We start from the raw sequence: 19,961 nt of genomic DNA on the forward strand, positions 1-19,961 counted from the left end.
TCAAGGCTACTAGGAGGGTAACCATTGTATTTGGATACCAAAACATAAATGTATACCACTAGCCTCACTACCACTGCTTACAAATTCCCCAGTCTCCTCAGTGATGGAAAAAAGCTTTAATAGCTCAAATTCCAGCAAAGGAAAGACTATTGTAAGGGAACCTTCACCACCAACACCCAAGCAACAAGTCTGGATCCCAAAAAGAAACCCTATCATATGGAACAAATGCCGAAGCTTCTACATCACAAAATGTTATAAAACCATTGCTGGCTATCCAAGCCCCAAAACCATTGGTTTCCCTAGAGCGACCCACTATGCAAGTACAAATTGCCTTACTGCAACAAGTGTTAACTCCATTGCTCATGTATATGGGAGAACCCATAAGCTCCATCTGGTCTTACGATATCCCTTTACTGCCATTAAAACTAGAAATTCACATGCCACAATAAGTAACAAAAGGCGCTCCTAGCCAACAAAAATTGATGGAGCACAGTTGGAAGGGATCGTTACAAAAAACCTACAATACCTTCCACAAAGTCAAGTTATGATAGAAAGCATGAAGGGGGGATTTATACTAATATCATTACTTTTATCCCCCATGTTTTGCTCCCCGACAAATTTCATGTCTATATCAAGAGGGAGCCTCTCCTAGAAAAAGCTAACCTATGATAATTTAGCTTGCACCAACATGTACAACAATTTTTAGCTTGACACATACTAGAAATCTGACTAACCATTAATTTTTATTATAAAAATTTGATGATGCGAAAGAGCCCATATCAAAATAAGAGAATGAAGTACAACTGTGTTGTTACTATAGGCCATGATCATGGACTTTTCGTGGATTGAACGAGTGACCCTAGCTTGGACCCGAATTGTCTGGATTGGTACTATCAAGGGTAGCTAAGTATTCCTCCTTTCTAAACCCATTTGAGCTATTTTTATGCACCACTAGGGGAGCGATGTTGTGGAGCCACCTTTGTGGATGTGTTCTACCTACAGTTTCATCTCCTTGCACCATGTCTTAGCTATGAGCATCGCATGTTGTCCACAGTGTCCTACTTATGCTGGCATTGTAGAACTTATTTTAGGCGCTATGGGACAAGACTCTTGCATTCCATGGTAGGAGAGACACCACAATGACATGATAACGTGAGTGTACTTTACCCATTTGGAGGACCTTATCAAGTAAGAAATGCACAGGAAGAGCTTGTAGAGCAGGGGAGGAGGGCAATAGCCTACACACTTACACACCTAGTGGGAGGACCTTATCAAGTAAGAAATGCATAGGAAGAGCTTGTAGAGCAAGGGAGGAGGGCAAGAGCTTACGCACTTACACTGTCATTCTATGAAATAATGTTGCCAACTCCTTGTCCCTTATGGACTAATATGCACTCAGCCCACTGCCTCATGCACTCAAACTGTGAGGATGATGAGCTTAGTGACATTGAGTCTAACCCAGCGTATGATTTATGGCTATCTGATGATGACATGTTGCATTGATTTTTGAAGATTTTTTCAGGCTTACAGGAAGCACAAAGGAAGTTCCCAACATTACAAGTACAATTCACAAGACCGACTTCCCAACCATACAACTAACCAGGTGTATTCTAAACCCATCCTCAACTAATGCTATTGTTTTCAGTTTCAATATTTTTTATAATTCTCCATTTCATGTCTGTTTGAGTGCTGCATCATTCTATGACTAGTCTATCGCTTTTCTAGTCATTACTTGGATAACGATTCGAGAGTTGGTCCTAGTTCAATCCTTTCTAGGATCAACCTTAAAGTGTGCCGAAGGAGTATGCCATGTACTCCACCTTCCTTAGTGTGCCCTCTTTAGTTAGAATAGAGCCTTCTAGGTGAATTGTGAAAGTGAAAGTAGTTTAAACAAAATACCAAAAATACCAAAAAAAAACCCAAGAAGATAATCATCGCCATGTGCCATCTAGGTAGGACTTTTGGCTCTTAGTGATAGAGCCTTGGAATCATAGCCTTGATCTCCATGGGATGGGAACTTGTGGCTAAAGACCTAATAAAGAACGTTAAAATTAAAATTTAAAAAAACCATCGTTGTAGAGATACTTAGCGGTTCTTAGATGCTCTTGTATGAGGTCTATGGGCCATTGCTTGTGGGTCTGTGCAGGGTGGTGCCCTACTTTTATATTTCTATCTTCTTATTAAATTTAAAAATAAATAAATAATTAAAAATTCAAAGACGAAAGCTTGTAATAATCACTTAGCAGTTTCATTTATGAGGCTAGATAGTAGCTAAAGATAGTTTCACCAAAGTAATAGTGTGTAGAGACTAGGGTCATAACCCCAAGGCATGCTCTTTGATCCATCTTAGTCTAGATCAAATTTGGACCAACCTTAATATTACCCTTGTCTTAACTAGAAAAATTTGACCAGTCACAACAATATTTCCTCACTGCTGCTTGATTAAGTGTTTGCATTATGCTTAAATTTCAATTATTTACCATAGGAACACGCAACTGGTTATGCCATGTTGCCTTGCAAACCTTACAAGCCCTCTGACATTTCCAAGCCAGCATGTGTTGAGGTTGTATGCATCCAGCATACAGTCTCAAGACATCTTCATCGACATATTCCGAGGACGAAATCTGCATCAAGAGAAGAGAGGTATATTAACCCTTGTTGTCAAGACTTTTATGGCATCGATATCGGCCACCATATTATTTTCACTTCTTTTAGGTCACGAGTCGGAATGGCTGGAATTCACTGGAAAACCATGTATTGTATATTTTACGTGTGTTCTCACCGCTTGTCTATTTTAAAGGTGCACCATGGGATCCTAGGTTGAGAGTGCCAGCTTTAGAATAGGTGTTTACACTAGCTAGAGTGGCCAAATAAGCTCGAGAACAAGACTTTTAACTTTGGCCGAGATAAGCTCGAGAACAAGACTTTTAACTTTGGCCGCCCAAGAGTGTGAACCTTAGAGATCACCTACAAAACTAGGTAGGTGTTTACGCTATCTAGAGTGACCAAATGAGACCGAGAAATAGACTTTTAACTCTAGCCACCCAAGAGTGTAAACTCTAGAGGTCACTTACAAAACCTAAAATGTAACTCTTACCACTCATTCTTTTATGTTGATTCAATAGAGTGCTCTTCTTCTCTATCTACTATTTTATGCTATTACTTACTTGCTTGCTTGCTTGTTCGAGCTCTTATGTATGCTTTCTTGCTTGCATGTGAGAGAGTAGAGTGTGAGAGATTAAGTGGTGACAGGAGGGTCAAGCTTCCTTTGGAGTGCGACGGTGGAGTGGAGCTTTCGGGTACGACTGAGCGGAAACATCATCTCCTACGAGAGTCCTAGGCAACAAGCTTTCACAAGGTGAGTGACACACTCCGACTATATGTATTTATGTGCTAGACCATAGTAATTTGGTTTTTCGGTTGAGTTGTTTGTGCTCCGGAGTGTGGTTGGGCAAAGCCCCACGACATTGGTTTGTTTCTACATTCTTTCTATGGCGCAAGGGCCTCCCACCTACTATGTACATGCACATAGTACATAGTTTGAATTAGATAATTATCACTAGGCCAGATTTGAGCTATTCGATTGGATGGGTGAGTCAGTTTATGCAAGCCCCGAGGACGCCACAATAAGATGGATCTAGCAAGATACTCACATACATAAAGTCCACATCATATTGTATAACTTTCTATGATGCTAAGATATAAGTACATGTACATAGGTAAACAAATACAAATTGGACTAGTAGTATCTCAAACATGAGAGCCTTCCACCTACTATGTACATGCACATAGTACATAGTTTGAATTAGATAATTATCACTAGGCCAGATTTGAGTTATTCGATTGGATGGGTGAGTCAGTTTATGCAGGCCCCAAGGAAGCCACAATAGGATGGATCTAGCAAGATACTCACATACATAAAGTCCATGTCATATTATATAACTTTCTATGATGCTAAGATATAAGTACATGTACATAGGTAAATAAATACAAATTGGACTAGTAGTATCTCAAACATGAGACCTTCTACCAGCTTTGTGTTCTCTTTTGGGAATGTTGCTGTTAACTAAAGTGCAAGAAGAAGCAGATGATGATTGCTTTGTTGATTAGAGAGATTGAGTATAGGAACGTTGCTATGGTGACATGTGAGGTAGTTTGGCTGCAAAAGCTACTTATAGGCATAAGTGAGCCCATGGATAGAGAAGTTGTCATTTATTGTGACAACACGAGCAGAATATAGCCGGCCAATAACCCAATGTATCGTACTAGGAGGAAACACATTGAGGTGCATTATCACTTTGAGACAGAGAAGGTTCTAGCAAGTGATGTAGATTTAGTTTATGTAAGCATAGAGAATCAGGTGGCTTACATTTTCGCGAAGGCATTGGGTATAGAAAAGCTTTGAAGGTTTAGAAGCTTACTGGGAGTGCAAGGTATGGAGTTGAAGTTGAGGAGGAGTGTTGAAATATTTAGCTCGACTAGTGTAGATATCGATGACATGCCAAGAGTACACCTAGGCACTTATGCCACTAGCATGGTTGGTGAGATTATGGTTGATATGGCGCCAATGGTTCACCAAATTCATGGATACTTTTGTGTTTGTTTCATTTAATTCTTAACTAAATTGCAACCATTTTAAACTTTACTTCCTGTGAAAACTAGGCCCTAATAACATGACGTGGAAAAATTATGCACACTTCAATTCCAAGTGGACTACCAAATTATGCAAGATTTTGCATCAGCGACTAATTGACTTGACCTACCCTACTTTGTTGGCAATTGGCAACTTGTCGCACTAAATTGGAGCTCACTAAGTGCCAAGTATAAACATCTTTTAACCCAAGAGGGTGCACTTGATACAACCACTTTTAGAATCCTAACAATCCACATCTCCAATTTTTGATTTACAAGAAGAGAGCCAATTGCATATAACTTGACCATGTTTAAGGCCATCATTGATAAGTGATAAATTGCGATTCATGTTGAACTTCCTTTACTGCTAGTTTGCCTTTGAACAAACAAAAATTTACTTAAGATTCCATACTTTAACTTTGATTCACTAGATAGGTTCCCTACAAATGCACTCTTTCCTGATATGATACAATGCAAAGACCAATACTAGAAATGAATCATATCACCCTTATTTTCATCTAACCATGTACATGTTAGGGAAGATCAGCCTTACAATCATTGCGAGTCTTAAACAACCATCGCATGATGTTTAGGCCAAGCAAATACACAACATTTGTACTATGAGAAGGGATCGTAGAGCATTTCATTCCATTTCTTACAACCATCTAGCTTTCCAAATGCTTTGATTTTTAAGCCAGTACAATGTTCCCTCCACTTTCCGTGAAGAAAATTGTTGAGATAAGGCGCACTATCTAAATCTCACAAAAATGGCTATGCAATATTCAGCAGTTCCAATTCATTTTACTTAAAAGCCTCAGTTTATTGTTAATTAAGACTCTTCCCTGCAACAACACATAGATCAATAGATTTCATAGTGACTCATTTGGGCCGACTAAGTAGTGTGCACAGCAACGATACAAATGGAAAAATGGCACTAAAATATGTAGGCAAGGAAGCACTAGTTTGTACTACATGACAATGTTCATAGATCACCATAATGTACACACATCCACAACTCCGAGCTTGATAGAGGCTTCTAGCACCTCACATATAGGTAAAAGCAGGTAAATAGTTAGTGGGTGTTAGACTTATATACTAAAAGGATAAAAGGATGGCATCCAACTCTCACTACCCTACGCATGTACAAAGAGGATCAAACAAAAAGGGGTTCTTCTCTTTGACAAGCTTGATATGGGCTGCAGCTAGTTTAATGTTTTCTTTCAATTCAAGCAAGCTCTTCCTTGGTAATATTACTGGCAAGAACACTCGTGCTAGATAGCCAAGTTTCTACTGATGCTAACCCATCATGTTGCGCCAGCAAGCTTTCTAAACTTGAAACATCTCTAGGTTTTGAAAAACTCACTTCGCTTGTTATGCCTTGATGTGATGCTTGTCTAAAGATGCTTTCTCTTCCATTGATACAATTCTCTTGCAGTTTGTGGGCGACACTTTTCTGCTTGACCTCGGAAGCTTCCCATAAACTCGGTAACGAGGCGCACGAAGAGCTTGTGCTGCCTCTGTTTCTCATCAAATGAGGTATCGGAGACTTGGTATCAGAGCCTGCATTCAATTGACGTGCTTGATTCAGGCTTGAAGAACCAAAGTGTTGCTGTGATGATGCTGCTTGCAAGCAAGGAAAGCTACACACTTTCTGTAACTCATTGTCGCCCGAGATATAATCACGAGACCTCCTAGGAAGAAGGACAGCAGAGGTGTCGAGAGTGGGAAGGCCCTGCTAATCCGAGAAAAAACAGACAAAGAAATTAGCTTTATTAAGAATTTGACTTAGCAAATGCTCAGTTAACCCCATTAGTTTACTTTCTAACCTCCAGCACATGAGAAAACCATTAATTTGCTACACTGACCCCAACTTATTCTTCCTCACCTGACAAGGGTACGATTTACTCCTAATTAAACCATAGCTTAACATGTTTAATATGACTAACTTGCTACCTAATAAACCCCATCAATTTGCTTAATTAACAGTTAATCAATTTTGCTACATTGACCCAATGACATGCTTACTGGTTTCCTTAATCTTCCTCATTCTACTGTGCTGTATTTAATCCTTCAATCATTCATTAAATCACCTAATACTACCTATTTGCTACCTGATGAACCCGTCCATTTGCTCCATCGCCTGGTCTTATCGTCCCATCACATGGCAGGACACCTGTTGCTTCAAGCTTGTTTGCTCTACCCTATTAGGGAGTGGTAAACTCTCAAATGACCTACTGATTCACATATTACATGTCCTACTTGTTTGATTGACAAATCAGTTTCCTTAACTGAGCGACATTCGAAAATGACCCCATTAAGAATGAAAATAACTCATTAATGCGCTTAACTTCCCATTAAATCAAATGTTGTCATCAATTTGCTTAATTCAAGCATTAATTGTGGTGATAATTGATCTATCATGTGGCGTGATTGACTCATTCATTTTGTCACTAATCATAACATTAAATGGATGATGGAGCCATAAGGCATAACTGATAAACATGCGGGTAGGGTTTTGGCATGAACTCACCTGCATGAAAGGAAGGGGCTTGGACACAGGAGGGGGGGTAAGGAGCTGAAATGTGTGTGAGGGTATGCCGGTGAGGCGGTGCACCATAGCCATGAAGTTCGAAGCGTCTGCAGAGAACACTTTGATGGGGGCTTTGCTGGTGGCCCTGGACCTCCTCCTCTTCTTCACTCTGGCAGTTCCCACTTGGCCAGAAAGCAGAACTCTTCTAGGGCGGGAAGAGCCCCCTTCTTCTCTGTCTTCTTCAACAGTTGCTTTTGCTTTTGCTTTCGCTTTCGCTTTCGGTGTTGTTGTTGCACTGAGACCGCTCTCCAAGCCTGCTGTTTCCTCTTGCCCACCACACAAGGCCGCGCAAGAAGCCTTTTTCCCTTCAGGGCCCCCCTCCTCCAACTGCGAGTGAAACTCGCCATGGTTTCTGCTGCCGGCCATGGCGTCTTTCTGCGCATTAATTAGGGTTTTCCTAAGGTCATCAGCATGTGTGGGCTGTGCAAAATGTGCTGCAAGACCTTGCCTTTTAATGCCTTTGTTATGTGCTCATGATGCTAATAAGCTCTTAGGGTCTTGTACACACCTCGACCCAATGGGCCGTGTGGGGGCACATTGTGGACAAAACCAATGGCAAATGATCTCTAGTTGGGCAGGGCGGGGGAAGCGCTTACAGTCTTGTACACACTTGGATCCAATGGGCGGGGTGGGGGCACATTGTGGACAAAACCAATGGCAAATGATCTCTAGTTGGTCGGGGTGGGGGGGGGGGGACATTGTTCTCTGGTGGGTGTGCACAATTGCCCACCGTTGTTTTATCGCACAATAAACCTTTTACACACTTGGATATGATGACGCCACACATTGCCATGTATTTTAAGCCTATACTTAATGAATCTACACACTTGGATATGATGGCGCCACGCATTGCTATGTAATTTAAACTTTTACTTAAGGAGTCTGTTCACACTTGGATATAGAGATCTTTTATCGTTTCTTGGTCAACAGAGAGTGTGTAGACAATTTTCATGTAAGTTTTCACAAGCTCATATGCTTGTGTGCTCTAGAACAGCAGACAACGATTTATCTTCCTCTACATTTATCATTTTTTAGCATGGCTCTACACACAAAGTGTTGCCAAGTTAGAGGCTCTTGACGAGTAACTATTCAACTTTCCAATCCTAGCTCTTCCACATCTCAAAAGAGATTCTTAGGCATGTACCCATTATTGCTAACTATGAAAGATGTATGAGAGCTTCCATCAAAGTGTGTAAAGGATCCAAGAAAAAATAGCTCATTCAACATCGTGGCACACCTATGACATAGGCTGAGATGCTAGCTATGTGTGTAGCTCACTTAAAATTTGTAACCCCACCCCCTATAGAAGTTGATGGCTATTAGTTTCTAAGTCGATGAGAGTGAGTGTGGCAAGTAGGCTTTAGGCATACACACTACACCTCTTTGAAGTAGGCATTAAAGTGATACACAACTCACTTTTCTTTTCATATCGCGGGCTTTCAATTAATATTTGAGTATTTTCCATTTACAAGCATATCAATACCGTCCCTATGCTAAAATGCCTTTACAAAAACTAACTTAAAAAACAATTTAAAAAATCCTACTTTTCCCATCTACATCGCCACTTAAAATAAGTTCACCATTCGAAAGAAAAGACATACCACCTATCGAGAAAATTTGCTTGAAGGAACCTTCTAAAACCCAAATGTTGGTTGGTGGCTAGATTCACTCAAAATGGAGCCTAAGGCTTTATGGAAGGATGGTGACTCGTGTAAATTTGACATCGAACCAAATCTATAAGGAAAAGATGACACATAAAGAAAAGAATCAAAAAAGCATTATGATTTGGTATCATTGAAACTATATGAAGAAAACATGCATGAAGCATGGCTAAGTCACAAGACATCATATCATCTTTTGTAAATTGATACATATTCAAATTACTACACATGTATTCCACTTGCGTCATGCGCATGCTCTTGCACATGCATGCACACACACACATACATATGCACGCACACATGAATGCGAGCACATTTCTGTGTGTGCTTGTTTGCATTCGTGTTAGTGTTTGCATTTGAGAGATTACAATTTATATTGAGCAAGAAAAAAATCAAACAAGTAAGTGTTTCTTTTTCCCAAGGAAAAGGAAAACTAGCAAACATAGAGTTTTACCTAGTGTTAAAATTGAATTGCCACAAGTGCTTTATTACTCATTGATCTTTAGTCTTTGGAGGACAAAAAGTGAAGTGGAGTAAGTTAAAATTTTGCATTTTTTATTTTATATGTTGATGTTTGCGTGCAAAGGTTGTTTTTTGCTCTTACATCCTTTTTGAAATAATAAGTTTAGTGATGCCCACTCATGATCTCAACTAATGTAGTTGTCAATAGTGTTTTAAAATAAAGAAGATGTCATGCTCTTACTTTAATATGCATCATAGATTTTTCAAATGATCCTTGACTTAAATGAATAATTTTTTATATAAAAGGTATAGTTCTTAGTCCTTACACATGTGCACACACATACACCTATATCTTATCACATAATACACACAATTATATTCAATTGATCAATGAGTAATCTACTATAAAAACAAAACAAAAGTGCCTTATAGGCTCTCAAAAAAAAAGAAAGAAGGTACATTAGTCGGCATGGGATTATAACTTGAGACTTTATCTTACTGAAAAAGAAACTCTAGATGGCATGGATTATAGCTTAATACCTTAGCCTATGTTGATGGCGTTTCAAGTTGACGAAGGTGATTGATTTTTAATAGTATTGGATGAATCCCCCCATAACCTTTGATAAACTTTTTCCATGTAATGGATGCATATTCACGTCAAGCATGGTTCGATGGCTTGCAATGTTAACACATTAAACACCTCAAGCCAAGTAAACGTCCCATCATTCTTTCACGTGTGTCATTCTAAAGCGCTTTTTTCTCATGATGAGAAGGTTTCATTTTAAGAAAGATTTTAACCTTAGTCATTCTTGAAAAGTAGACAAAGTTAAGGTAGTTGGTTTATGAATGAACGAGATACATAAAGCTCCAAGGTAGCATGTTTAGGTATCTATCAATACTTTTAGAAATTTCTATTTTTGTCTTTCTATTTGGTGTGCACAACCACTCAAAACTACTCTCACAAGCTTCTCAAGCGTGCCCAAGGAAGAAAAACTTGCTCATATGGTGGTTGTCCAACCTACTTTTCATTTGGATATAACTTGCGGATGAATATATCTTCTCTTTTCTTTCTAAAAAATCCAATTTAGGCCTTCTCCTCCTCTCTCTCTCTCTCTCTCTCTCTCTCTCTCTCTAAGATCTTTTGATATTACGATTCTTGGTTTCCCTTAGGTGGCCCCACCTCTTGCTCCGATGATGAAGATGACCTACACATCATGCTAATATAAGCACCTAAAATCACATTTGTGAATGTAAAACTTTTTATGCTCTGGAATTTTTAGCTTTTTATATTTTTTTCCCAGTTTTTATCGCCATACACATGGCCAAATCACGACTGATCATGATTTAACTGTGCATCGTGTAGTACAACCACTCCCTTAACTCTATGTACAACCACTCCCTTAACTCTATGTACAACCACTCCCTTGCTTGAAGAAGTTCCACCTTATTCCTTTTATGCAAGGGGTTACCAGTCATTAATGTCCTCTTTGCCTCCTATCTAATGACTTTCATTCCCCTTTTCCTTCCACAAGCAAGCAAGTCTTCCCTCTTTCTTTCATGCAAGTACTTATCTCTAATCAATCATTAATCTCCTCTTTCCCTCATATCTAATGACTTTCATTCTCCTCTTCCCTCTTCCTTCCACAAGAAAGCAAGCAATCTTCCCTCTTCCCTCTTCCCTCTTCTCTCTTCCCTCTTCCTTCTTCCTTCCTCTCTTCTTCTGCTGCATCACGATGCACATCGTGTACAACTACAACCACTCCCCTAACTCTAGATACAACCACTCCATTTCTTAATGAAGGTCCACCTTATTCATTTCATGCAAGGAATCATTCTCCTCTTCCCTCTTCCTTCCACAAGCAAGTAAGCAGTCTCCCCTCTTCCTTCCTCTCTTTCTTCTTGTAAGGTCCCTCCCAAGCCATGTATGTGTCTCTTTTAATATAGATTTCAAGAAGGAAAGAGAGTGCACTTAGAGAAGAGTGAGACAATAAGGCTAGAAACATTAGGAAAGTGTTAGAATAAAAATATTAGCTCCAAAAATCATAAAAGAAATAAGAAGACAATAATAATAGAAATTCGAATTTAGCTGATAGGAGGTCGTATTTAGAGTACTTTTACATATTTAGAGTCCATGCATACTAAAAATGTGGAAAAGCGATGCGTTTCAAGAAGGCGCGTTTGCGGCTATATACAAACATTTTTACCTATTCTACCCGCGTTGTCTTGTATACCAGATGTCTTCCGGTTCTTTTGACTAGTTATACAACCATATTTTAAGTTTTTATCAAAGAATTATGGCTGAAACAATTCGCTGGTTCTGTCAAGGTCTCTACACAAAGAAACTGTAAGAATACAGCTAGTAGCCACAAGGTGATTCTACACAGAGAAACTGTGCCACAAGGTGATTCTAGACCTTGAGATGCATATATGCCTTCATTCTTATCTAATCTCTTGGAAAAGAAAGCTAGATTGCTATGACCTTTATGAGGAAGAGACTACTACTCCATAGCTTTTCTTTTAAAGAAAGAATAGTATGTCGTAGCCCTGCAAGAGAAGGCTACTTTGCCATAGACCTTCGAAAGAGAGAAAAGTCAGAGTACAAGTAAGAGGAGATAAAGCTTGGGGATGATCGGATGATTTCAATCGTAAGCAAAGGTATTAGAAGACTCTCTATTCTCATATATCAAGTTTTGAACCTCTTATCAATAAGAAAAGACAACAATAAACCATAAATTTCTATAAAGTATATATATATATATTTCGTTTTTCAATTATATATCAGTCTTAGGGGTTGAGGTATGGCCCTGGCTTCTCTATTAATTGTTAATAGTGATCTATTTGATTGATTAGTTAAAGTTTTTATTCTTTTAAACAACAGCATATGCCTTAATAAAGAATGTCTTATCGCAATCTCAAGTTGAAATGTTAAAACCTTTGTGAAAGGGTTGTTTTCTTAAGAAGGTAACGTGGATTCTAGTCCTATGGTTTAGTTGAGTAAATGGATTGTTATCTTGGTTAAATTAAGGTATAAGTACAATTTCTCCCTGCCTTGATGTGCCCCGTCCTTGTGCTTGTGTAGCGGATGACGGAGACGTTAGTAAGGCCCTGAGTCGGCCCCCCATGGCATCCCTCATACCATTGGGAGAATGAGGTTCGCCGATTGAGGCGAGTGATTGTGATGTTGTCTAGTTCTGAGGGTCCAGGCTAGTGCGGTGAATAAGCCCACCCTAGTGCATAGACATCCCTCTGAGGGGCGGGAGGGTCGAGCGACGGAGCCTAAGGGGGCGACAGATCGGCTTGAGTCCTCGTCTCACCAACGATCGGCTGATGATGAGGTGTATGGTCCCGTAGGGTTTTACCTAGCATGTAGAGGTTGGAAGGCTGAATTCTAGATCATCGACAGTATAAAGGAAAAGAATAAGAGAGCCGGTGTGGCTTGTATGGAATTGATTCTTGCATAAACTTTTTTTATATAAATCTTATTTTTGGCATTATTGTACTGTGGAAAGAGGCTATTTTTAACGAACCTTGTAAAAGGACCTTAATTAAGGAACATGTTTATTTATATCAAACAGTGTGGTAGGATTAATTAGAAAACAAATTGACGCGTGAGTAGGGTGGAAAGTGGGAGGATGGAATGCCATGACGGCACCATCCTACGGACAGATTAAGTGAAAGCCCTACGCTAGATAAATAGATTCTTGAGCAACTCTATTCTAGGAGACTAGGCCTTGCATGGATGAGGAAAAAATCATTGTCTCTAGGAATCAAGATTAGTAGTTGCCCAAATTATGATCAATTACCTTATGGGTAATTTGACTTTTAGAAGACCACGCTCCCCTTGTGAGATAGGACTAGGTCTTACCCACAAATCGTATCCTTGAATCTTTACATGGTCAAGGTGTCGACGAGTAAGAAATTTTCTCCAAGCTAAGACTTAGTAGACTATCTTAAGTGTTTCCCCTATTTTGGAAGGGGGAACCTTACACTTCTGTTGCATCGCGTTGTTGCACCTCATGTACAACTACAACCAACAAAGGTATAACTCCCAAACAAAAATAATGCATGCAGCTTTATTGATTTCTCTCTCCCTCCTCTCTTTCTCCATCCCTCTACTAATCACTCTCATTCCTCTCTTCCCTTTTCCTTCGACAAGCTAACAAGTAGTCTTCCCTCTTCCTTCCCTGTGTCAATCTTGCTCTCTCCTATCTACTATCCCCCCACTTGCTCTTCCCCCTCCCTCTCTCCTATCTAATCCCCCCCCCCACTCTATCAAGCAATAATTCAAGGTAATGTCCCCCGACTCAACCAAGCAACCAAGTAATGATAAGAAATCAAGGTAATCTCCCCCCACTCAACCAAGCAAGCAATGACAAGCAAGCAAGCTCCATCAAGGGTATTTTCCAGCCTAATATTCGTTTCTTTCATGCAATATTTTATTTTCTATTTGAATATAATCTTGAGTTGGAAGTAGAGTAGAGTATTCACTCACCTCCATAGGTTTGCTTCTCTTCTCCTTAGTAAGCAAAAATGTTGAAATAATGCCTTATCTCATGCATGTAATGTTAGCATAAGTATCGAGAAAAGTAGTTGGGTTTGCATTCAATGTAATCTCTATAGATTTTTCATAAAGCTATGTGCACATAGGCTATGTATAAAGTTATGCATAAAGCTTTATACTACATAGGCTATGTATAAAGCTTTATGCATAGAGACTATGCATAAAGCCTTACAAGAATTCATTGAGAACATATAAAGCTTTATGAGAATGTATAGAGACTATGCATAAATCCTTATAAGAATGCATAGAGAGCTTGTATAAAGCTTTATGCATAGAGACTATGCATAAAGTCGTATGATATTGCATAAGAGGCCTTTATGCATCTATGCATAAAACTTTATGAGAATGCATAGATAATGCATAAGAGACCTCTATGCATGTATGCATAAGAGGTCTCTTATGCATAGAGAGTGCATAAGAATCCTCTATGCATATATGCATAGAGGACTCTAGTCCTCTTATGCATATATGCATGAGTCCTCTATGCATATATGCATAGAGGACTCTAGTCCTCTTATGCATATATGCATAAGAGTCCTCTTATGCATATATGCATAAAAGTCCTCTTATGCATATATGCATAGAGGACTCTAGTCCTCTTATGCATATATGCATAAGAGTCCTCTTATGCATATATGCATAAGAGGCCTCTCTGCATATATGCATAAGAGGCCTCTATGCATAAGAGTCCTCTTATGCATATATGCATAAGAGGCCTCTATGCATCTACACATAGAGGCCTCTCTGCATCTACACATAAGAGACCACCATGCATCTATACATGGAGGCCTCTATGAACTATGCATCTATGCATATAATGCATACGAGGCCTCTATGCCTATGCATTATATATGCATTGATGCATTACGTGTATGCATCAATGCATAGATAATGCCTTGTTGACATACTTTGCCTTGTTGTGTCTATGTAGGAACCTTTTGTAGACCATATCCATATTCCAAGACATCAAGAACAAGTCGTAGTGGTCAAAAAGGTATGCCTATGCTTAATGTTATTTTCACATCCTCGAGCGCTTTGGGATTTTTACTTTTTTTATATTGTCTATGCATCATCACCTTATCTCATGCATGTATTGTAAGCATAAGTATGGGGAAAAGTACTTGGGTTTGAATTAAATGTAGTCTCTATGCATAGCTTTTCCATAAAGCTATATGGATAGGCTATATAGAAAGTCTTATGCATAGAGGCTATGCATAAAGCCTTACGAGAATACATAGAGAATGCATGAGAGCCGCTATGCCTTTATACATCTATGCATAAGAGGCACATGTACATAGGCTATGTATAAAGCCTTATGTATAGAGACTATGAATAAGCCTTATGAAAATACATAAGAGGTCTCTATGCATCTATGCATAGAGCATCTATGAGAATGTATAGAGATTGCATAAGAGGCCTCTATGCATCTATGTATAAATCCTTATGAGATTGTATAAAAGGCCTCTACACGTCTATAAATCCTTATGAGAATGCGTAAGAGGCATCTATGCATCTATGAGAATGCATAGAGATTGCATAAGAGGCCTCTATGCATATTTATATCTATGATAATAAATAATATACCTTTATGCATCTATAAATAAGAGGCCTCTATGCATTTCATTTCATCTATGCATCTATGCATATAATGCATAAGAGGCCTCTATGCCTATGAATTGCTCCTATGCATCTATGTATTGCTTTTATGCATCTATGCATAGAGGCAACACATCTAATAGAGAGAATGCATAAGAGAAAGTGACCTATTGACATACTTTGCCTTGTTGTGTTTGTGTAGGGGCCTCTTTTACACCATATCAACATTCCACGACATCAAACATAGTTAAAAGGTATACCTATGCTCTATGTTACTTTCACATGCTTAGGTGCTTTAGAAGTTATTTCTCTTCTCCTATGCATTGCCTCAATGCATAAAGAGGCCTCTACATGTAGAGGAGGCCTCTATGCCTATGCATTTCCTCTTTTCTGTAGAGGCCTCCATGAATATCCCCATACCGCTTATGCATAGAGGCCTAGCATCTATGCATATGGATTGCATAGAGGCCTCTATGCATCTATGCATAGAAGTCTCTTATGCATAGAGTCATCTATGAATCATTTCCTCTATGTATAGAAGCCTCTATGCACAGATGCCTCTATGCCTCTTATGTGGAGAGGCCTCTATGCATCTATGCACATGGCTTACAAGCCTCTTATGCATCTATGCACATAGCTTCTTATGCATAGAGGCCTCTATGGCATTCGTTCCTCTTATGCATCTATGCACATAGCTTCTTATCCAAAGAGGCCTCTATGCCTATGTATTGCCTCTTATGCATCTATGCATATGGCTTACATCGAGGCCTCTATGCTAATGAATTGCCTCTATCCATAATTTCCTCTATGCGTAAAGGCCGATTATGAATCTATGCATAGAAGTATCTTTATGAATAGAGGCCTCTTATGAATCTATGCAACAGAGGCCACTTATGAATCTATGCCTAAGAGGCACTTATGGATAGAGGCATCTATGCATCTATGCATATAAGCCTCTTTATGCATAGAGGCCTCTTATGCATATAAGCCTCTTTATGCATAGAGGCCTCTTATGCATCTATGCATATGAAGCGCTTATGCATAGAGGCCTCTATGCATCTATGCATAGAAGCCTCTTTATATGCATAGAGGCCTCTTATACATCTATGCATAAGAAGCGCTTGTGCATAGAGGACTCTATGCATCTATTCATAGAAGCCTCTTTATGCATAGAGGCCTCTTATGAATCTATGCAAAAGATCTATTCATAAGAGGCACCTAAGCATAGAGGCCTCTATGCATAGGCACCTCTTTTGCATAGAGGCCTCTATGCATCATTACCTTTTATACATAAGAGGCCTCTATGCATCTATTTATAATAGAAGACTCTTGTGCATAGAGGCCTCTATGCCTATGCATTACCTCTTATAAGTAGATGCCTTTATGCATCATTACCTCTTATGCATAAGAGGTGCCTATGCATCATTTAGAGGCCTCTATGAATCAATTCAAATTTTGCATAAGAAGAGGCCTCTATGCATAAATTCCCCTTATGCATAATTGTTTCTTTATGCATAAGAGGCCTCTAGGCATCATTGCCTCTTATGCGTAAGTATTCTCACTTTTAAAAAAATTAATCTCTTCACCTTATGTATATAATTGCTTAAGATGATTAATTTGTTTGTCTAGAAAGCACAAAAGACGAATATGGTTATTTGTTGAAGACATAATGAGAAAGAAACATGGAAATGGCTTCTTGAAAGGGGGTCATAGTTCAAGCTCCGATTGAGGTGAATTAAATGTTATTTCATATTATCTCTCTTATTTTTTCCAATAACATTATAGTTCTATATATAATTTATTTCTTTTCTATGTTTTATAGGATGATGTTGAGGAGCATGATGATGATGAAGAGCAGCTTGATGATGAATATGAGCATGGCACTCTAGGATACTTTTTTTGGTTTAAAACTCATGGGGGTTGAGAATATGACCTCTTTTTGTATACACCGTATATATTTTTTAACCAACATAATGACTATCTATTTGGATCATAAATGTTCTTTTATTATTTTATATATTAAATGTAAAATCTTTCTATGATCTTAAATGTTATGAGATCTTTATCTTTTTAATGTACTCTTAATGATGTGCAGTTAAAATTGATTGAAAAATGACGTGTAGTTAAAATTAATTCTATAGTTAAAATTAATAAAAAATCTGGCATAGAATGGGGAGATGAATCGCCCCCACTCTACCCAATTTTTGGTACTTTTTTTTATTTCATGGTTGAGAACATGGTTATGTTTTGCAGTAATAACATAGTTAGTATGCGGCCGGCCCAGCTCTACAAACCCTTAGCCGCATTACCAACAATCGCATGGAACCTGGTTTTTCCTTTGATTTCTTCACAGATAGAAATGTGACGATTATACCTCCTAGTGACAATTGCATTAGCCAAGTCTCTCGTTAACCAAGGGACACCCAAGTTTCCCATGATATAGCATTAGGGATAGCTTTCGAGTTTATGAGCGTTCTTTGCCTATTCATGTTCTTTCCAATTGGAAGGTCTAGCCAAACCTTATACTCAAGCTTCTAGTGAGGCATTCTCGCTTGAGCTTAAGATGTAGAATGACACAACTATGGTGGTTGCAATGTGTTTGTGGCTTGAGTCCACAAATTGGGCACTATCCGTTTAGCAGGATTTCTCTTAGCACTTACCATTTCTACATCAGGGTCCTTTGTGCTTTGTGCCTACCTTGGGCATCATCACATCTCTCTTGACTTAGTTTTCAACCAACACATATGAATGTATGTAGAGTTTGATGTCATCCGTTTCAGGGTCAAGGTTGAGTGGTACACTTACACAACTTTTTTGGGTACTTTTAATAGGTGGCTAAAAGCTCTATGGGAAGCTGGGGGGAAGATTGCACCCAATCTTGTCTTGATGGTGATGTTATTCTTTCTCTCTTGTCTTATGTTATGCTACCTGATTGGATTTTTCAATCAAATTAAAGTCTTTGATTTAATAATTGATATATTTTGTGAGTTTTTAATTATTTCTTCAAGAAGATTAAAGGGTCTCCACAGTAGTGGTGGTATCAGAGCTTTGGTTTAATTTAATCTTCTTGAAGGCGGAGCTTTGGTTTAATTTAATCTTCTTGAAGGCGGTTGAAAACTTGTGGACAAAGAGGTGAAAGACACAAAAATAGAGGTAATTTTGGTAAATTTTTTGAATTTAAATTAAAGAAGAACATTTTTATGGATTTATGTTTATACATGGTTGAAAGAAGACTTATTTTTAACCATTGGATAATCAATCTCGATCAATCTATTGCCCAAAGAGTAAAACCAGTTTTTAACCATTGGGTAATCAATCTCCATCAATCTATTGCCCAAAGGGTAAAACTGGGTAATCAATCTGGATCAATCTATTGCCCAAAGAGTAAAACCAATTTTTAACCATTGGGTAATCAATCTCCATCAATCTATTGCCCAAAGGGTAAAACTCCATCAATCTATTGTCCAAAGGGTAAAACTCCATCAATCTATTGCCCAAAGGGTAAAACTACGTGAAAAACCATTAGTGGGTTTCCCAAAACCACAAAACCACCTTCCTCAACACTAATCCTCTTCATAATCTGTCGGTACTGATTGAATCAGCAAAGAGAAGAGCATGGAGAGCCATTGTAAGAATTGCTAAACCCAGTTACTCCTCAATTTGTATAATGGAAGGCTATTATAAATCCTGAAATTGGAGAATTTAGAAATTTATCCTTCTGTCACACGAATCAGGAAAGGCATTCACTTTCCAAATTATGATGGCAAGAAGGATGCACAAGTTCTCATTGCTTGGATTAGCCACCTAGATGACTATTTCTCTGGTGAGAAGTTCCCCAAAAAAAGATAAAATTAAATGTGCTTGTAATCACTTGATCAAAAATGCTGCCTTATGGTGGAATGTGATCAAACAAGGTGAACATAGACCTTCAACATGGAAAAAGTTCCAAAAACTCTTAAAGAAACATTTCCTACCTTCACAACACAAAGCTAAGACTCGACACGATGGTCTATACCTTCAGACAGCTTAATAGAGAAAAGGATAGGTTTTGGCAAACTTTATTACAAATGCAGGTAATCAAGAAGGTTCGCACCAAGGATCAAAGAAGAAAGTTCGTAGCAGGTTTGAAACCTACAATTTGATCTGAGGTAAATATGTTTTGACCACATTCTCTTAGCTTAGCTATTTCTCTAGCTTTGAATTGTGAAAGAAAAATGATTTTTCTAAGAAAACAATGAATCCTAATACCTCGGCATCAACATCTTTGAACCCTAAAACCTCACCAAAATCATTTGACACATCTCTTAATGACCATTAACACTAAGATAGATAATTCACAAAAAGCTAATAAACATGATTCCCAGAAGTGTTACAGGTGTAATGAGATTGGACACATTGTATCAAATTGTCCACGGAAGTCAAAGTTTATTTCATTAGGACTCAATATGATCAATGAAGA

At 38.5% G+C, this 19,961-nt stretch overlaps 1 protein-coding gene across 2 annotated transcripts; it reads right to left on the reverse strand.

Annotated features, from left to right (window-relative positions):
* Positions 1–5,578: 5,578 nt before the first annotated feature.
* On the reverse strand, positions 5,579–7,693 carry LOC147623935 (uncharacterized). 2 transcript variants are annotated; one of them, XM_086820582.1, is made up of 2 exons: positions 7,163–7,693; positions 5,579–6,367 (listed from the first exon to the last, which is right to left on the reverse strand). In XM_086820582.1, exons 1-2 carry the CDS (start codon positions 7,586–7,588, stop codon positions 5,858–5,860), a joined length of 936 nt encoding a protein of 311 aa, XP_086676708.1. In that variant the 5' UTR covers positions 7,589–7,693; the 3' UTR covers positions 5,579–5,857. The 2 variants fall into 2 exon arrangements, with proteins under 2 accessions (XP_086676708.1, XP_086676709.1); XM_086820583.1 differs by having other exon boundaries at positions 5,579–6,364; positions 7,163–7,691.
* Positions 7,694–19,961: the final 12,268 nt, after the last annotated feature.

The sequence above is a fragment of the Cibotium barometz genome, chromosome 26 (genome assembly GCF_041138505.1).
Source record: "Cibotium barometz isolate CiBa-2024 chromosome 26, ASM4113850v1, whole genome shotgun sequence".
NCBI classification, from domain to species: Eukaryota; Viridiplantae; Streptophyta; class Polypodiopsida; order Cyatheales; family Cibotiaceae; genus Cibotium; species Cibotium barometz.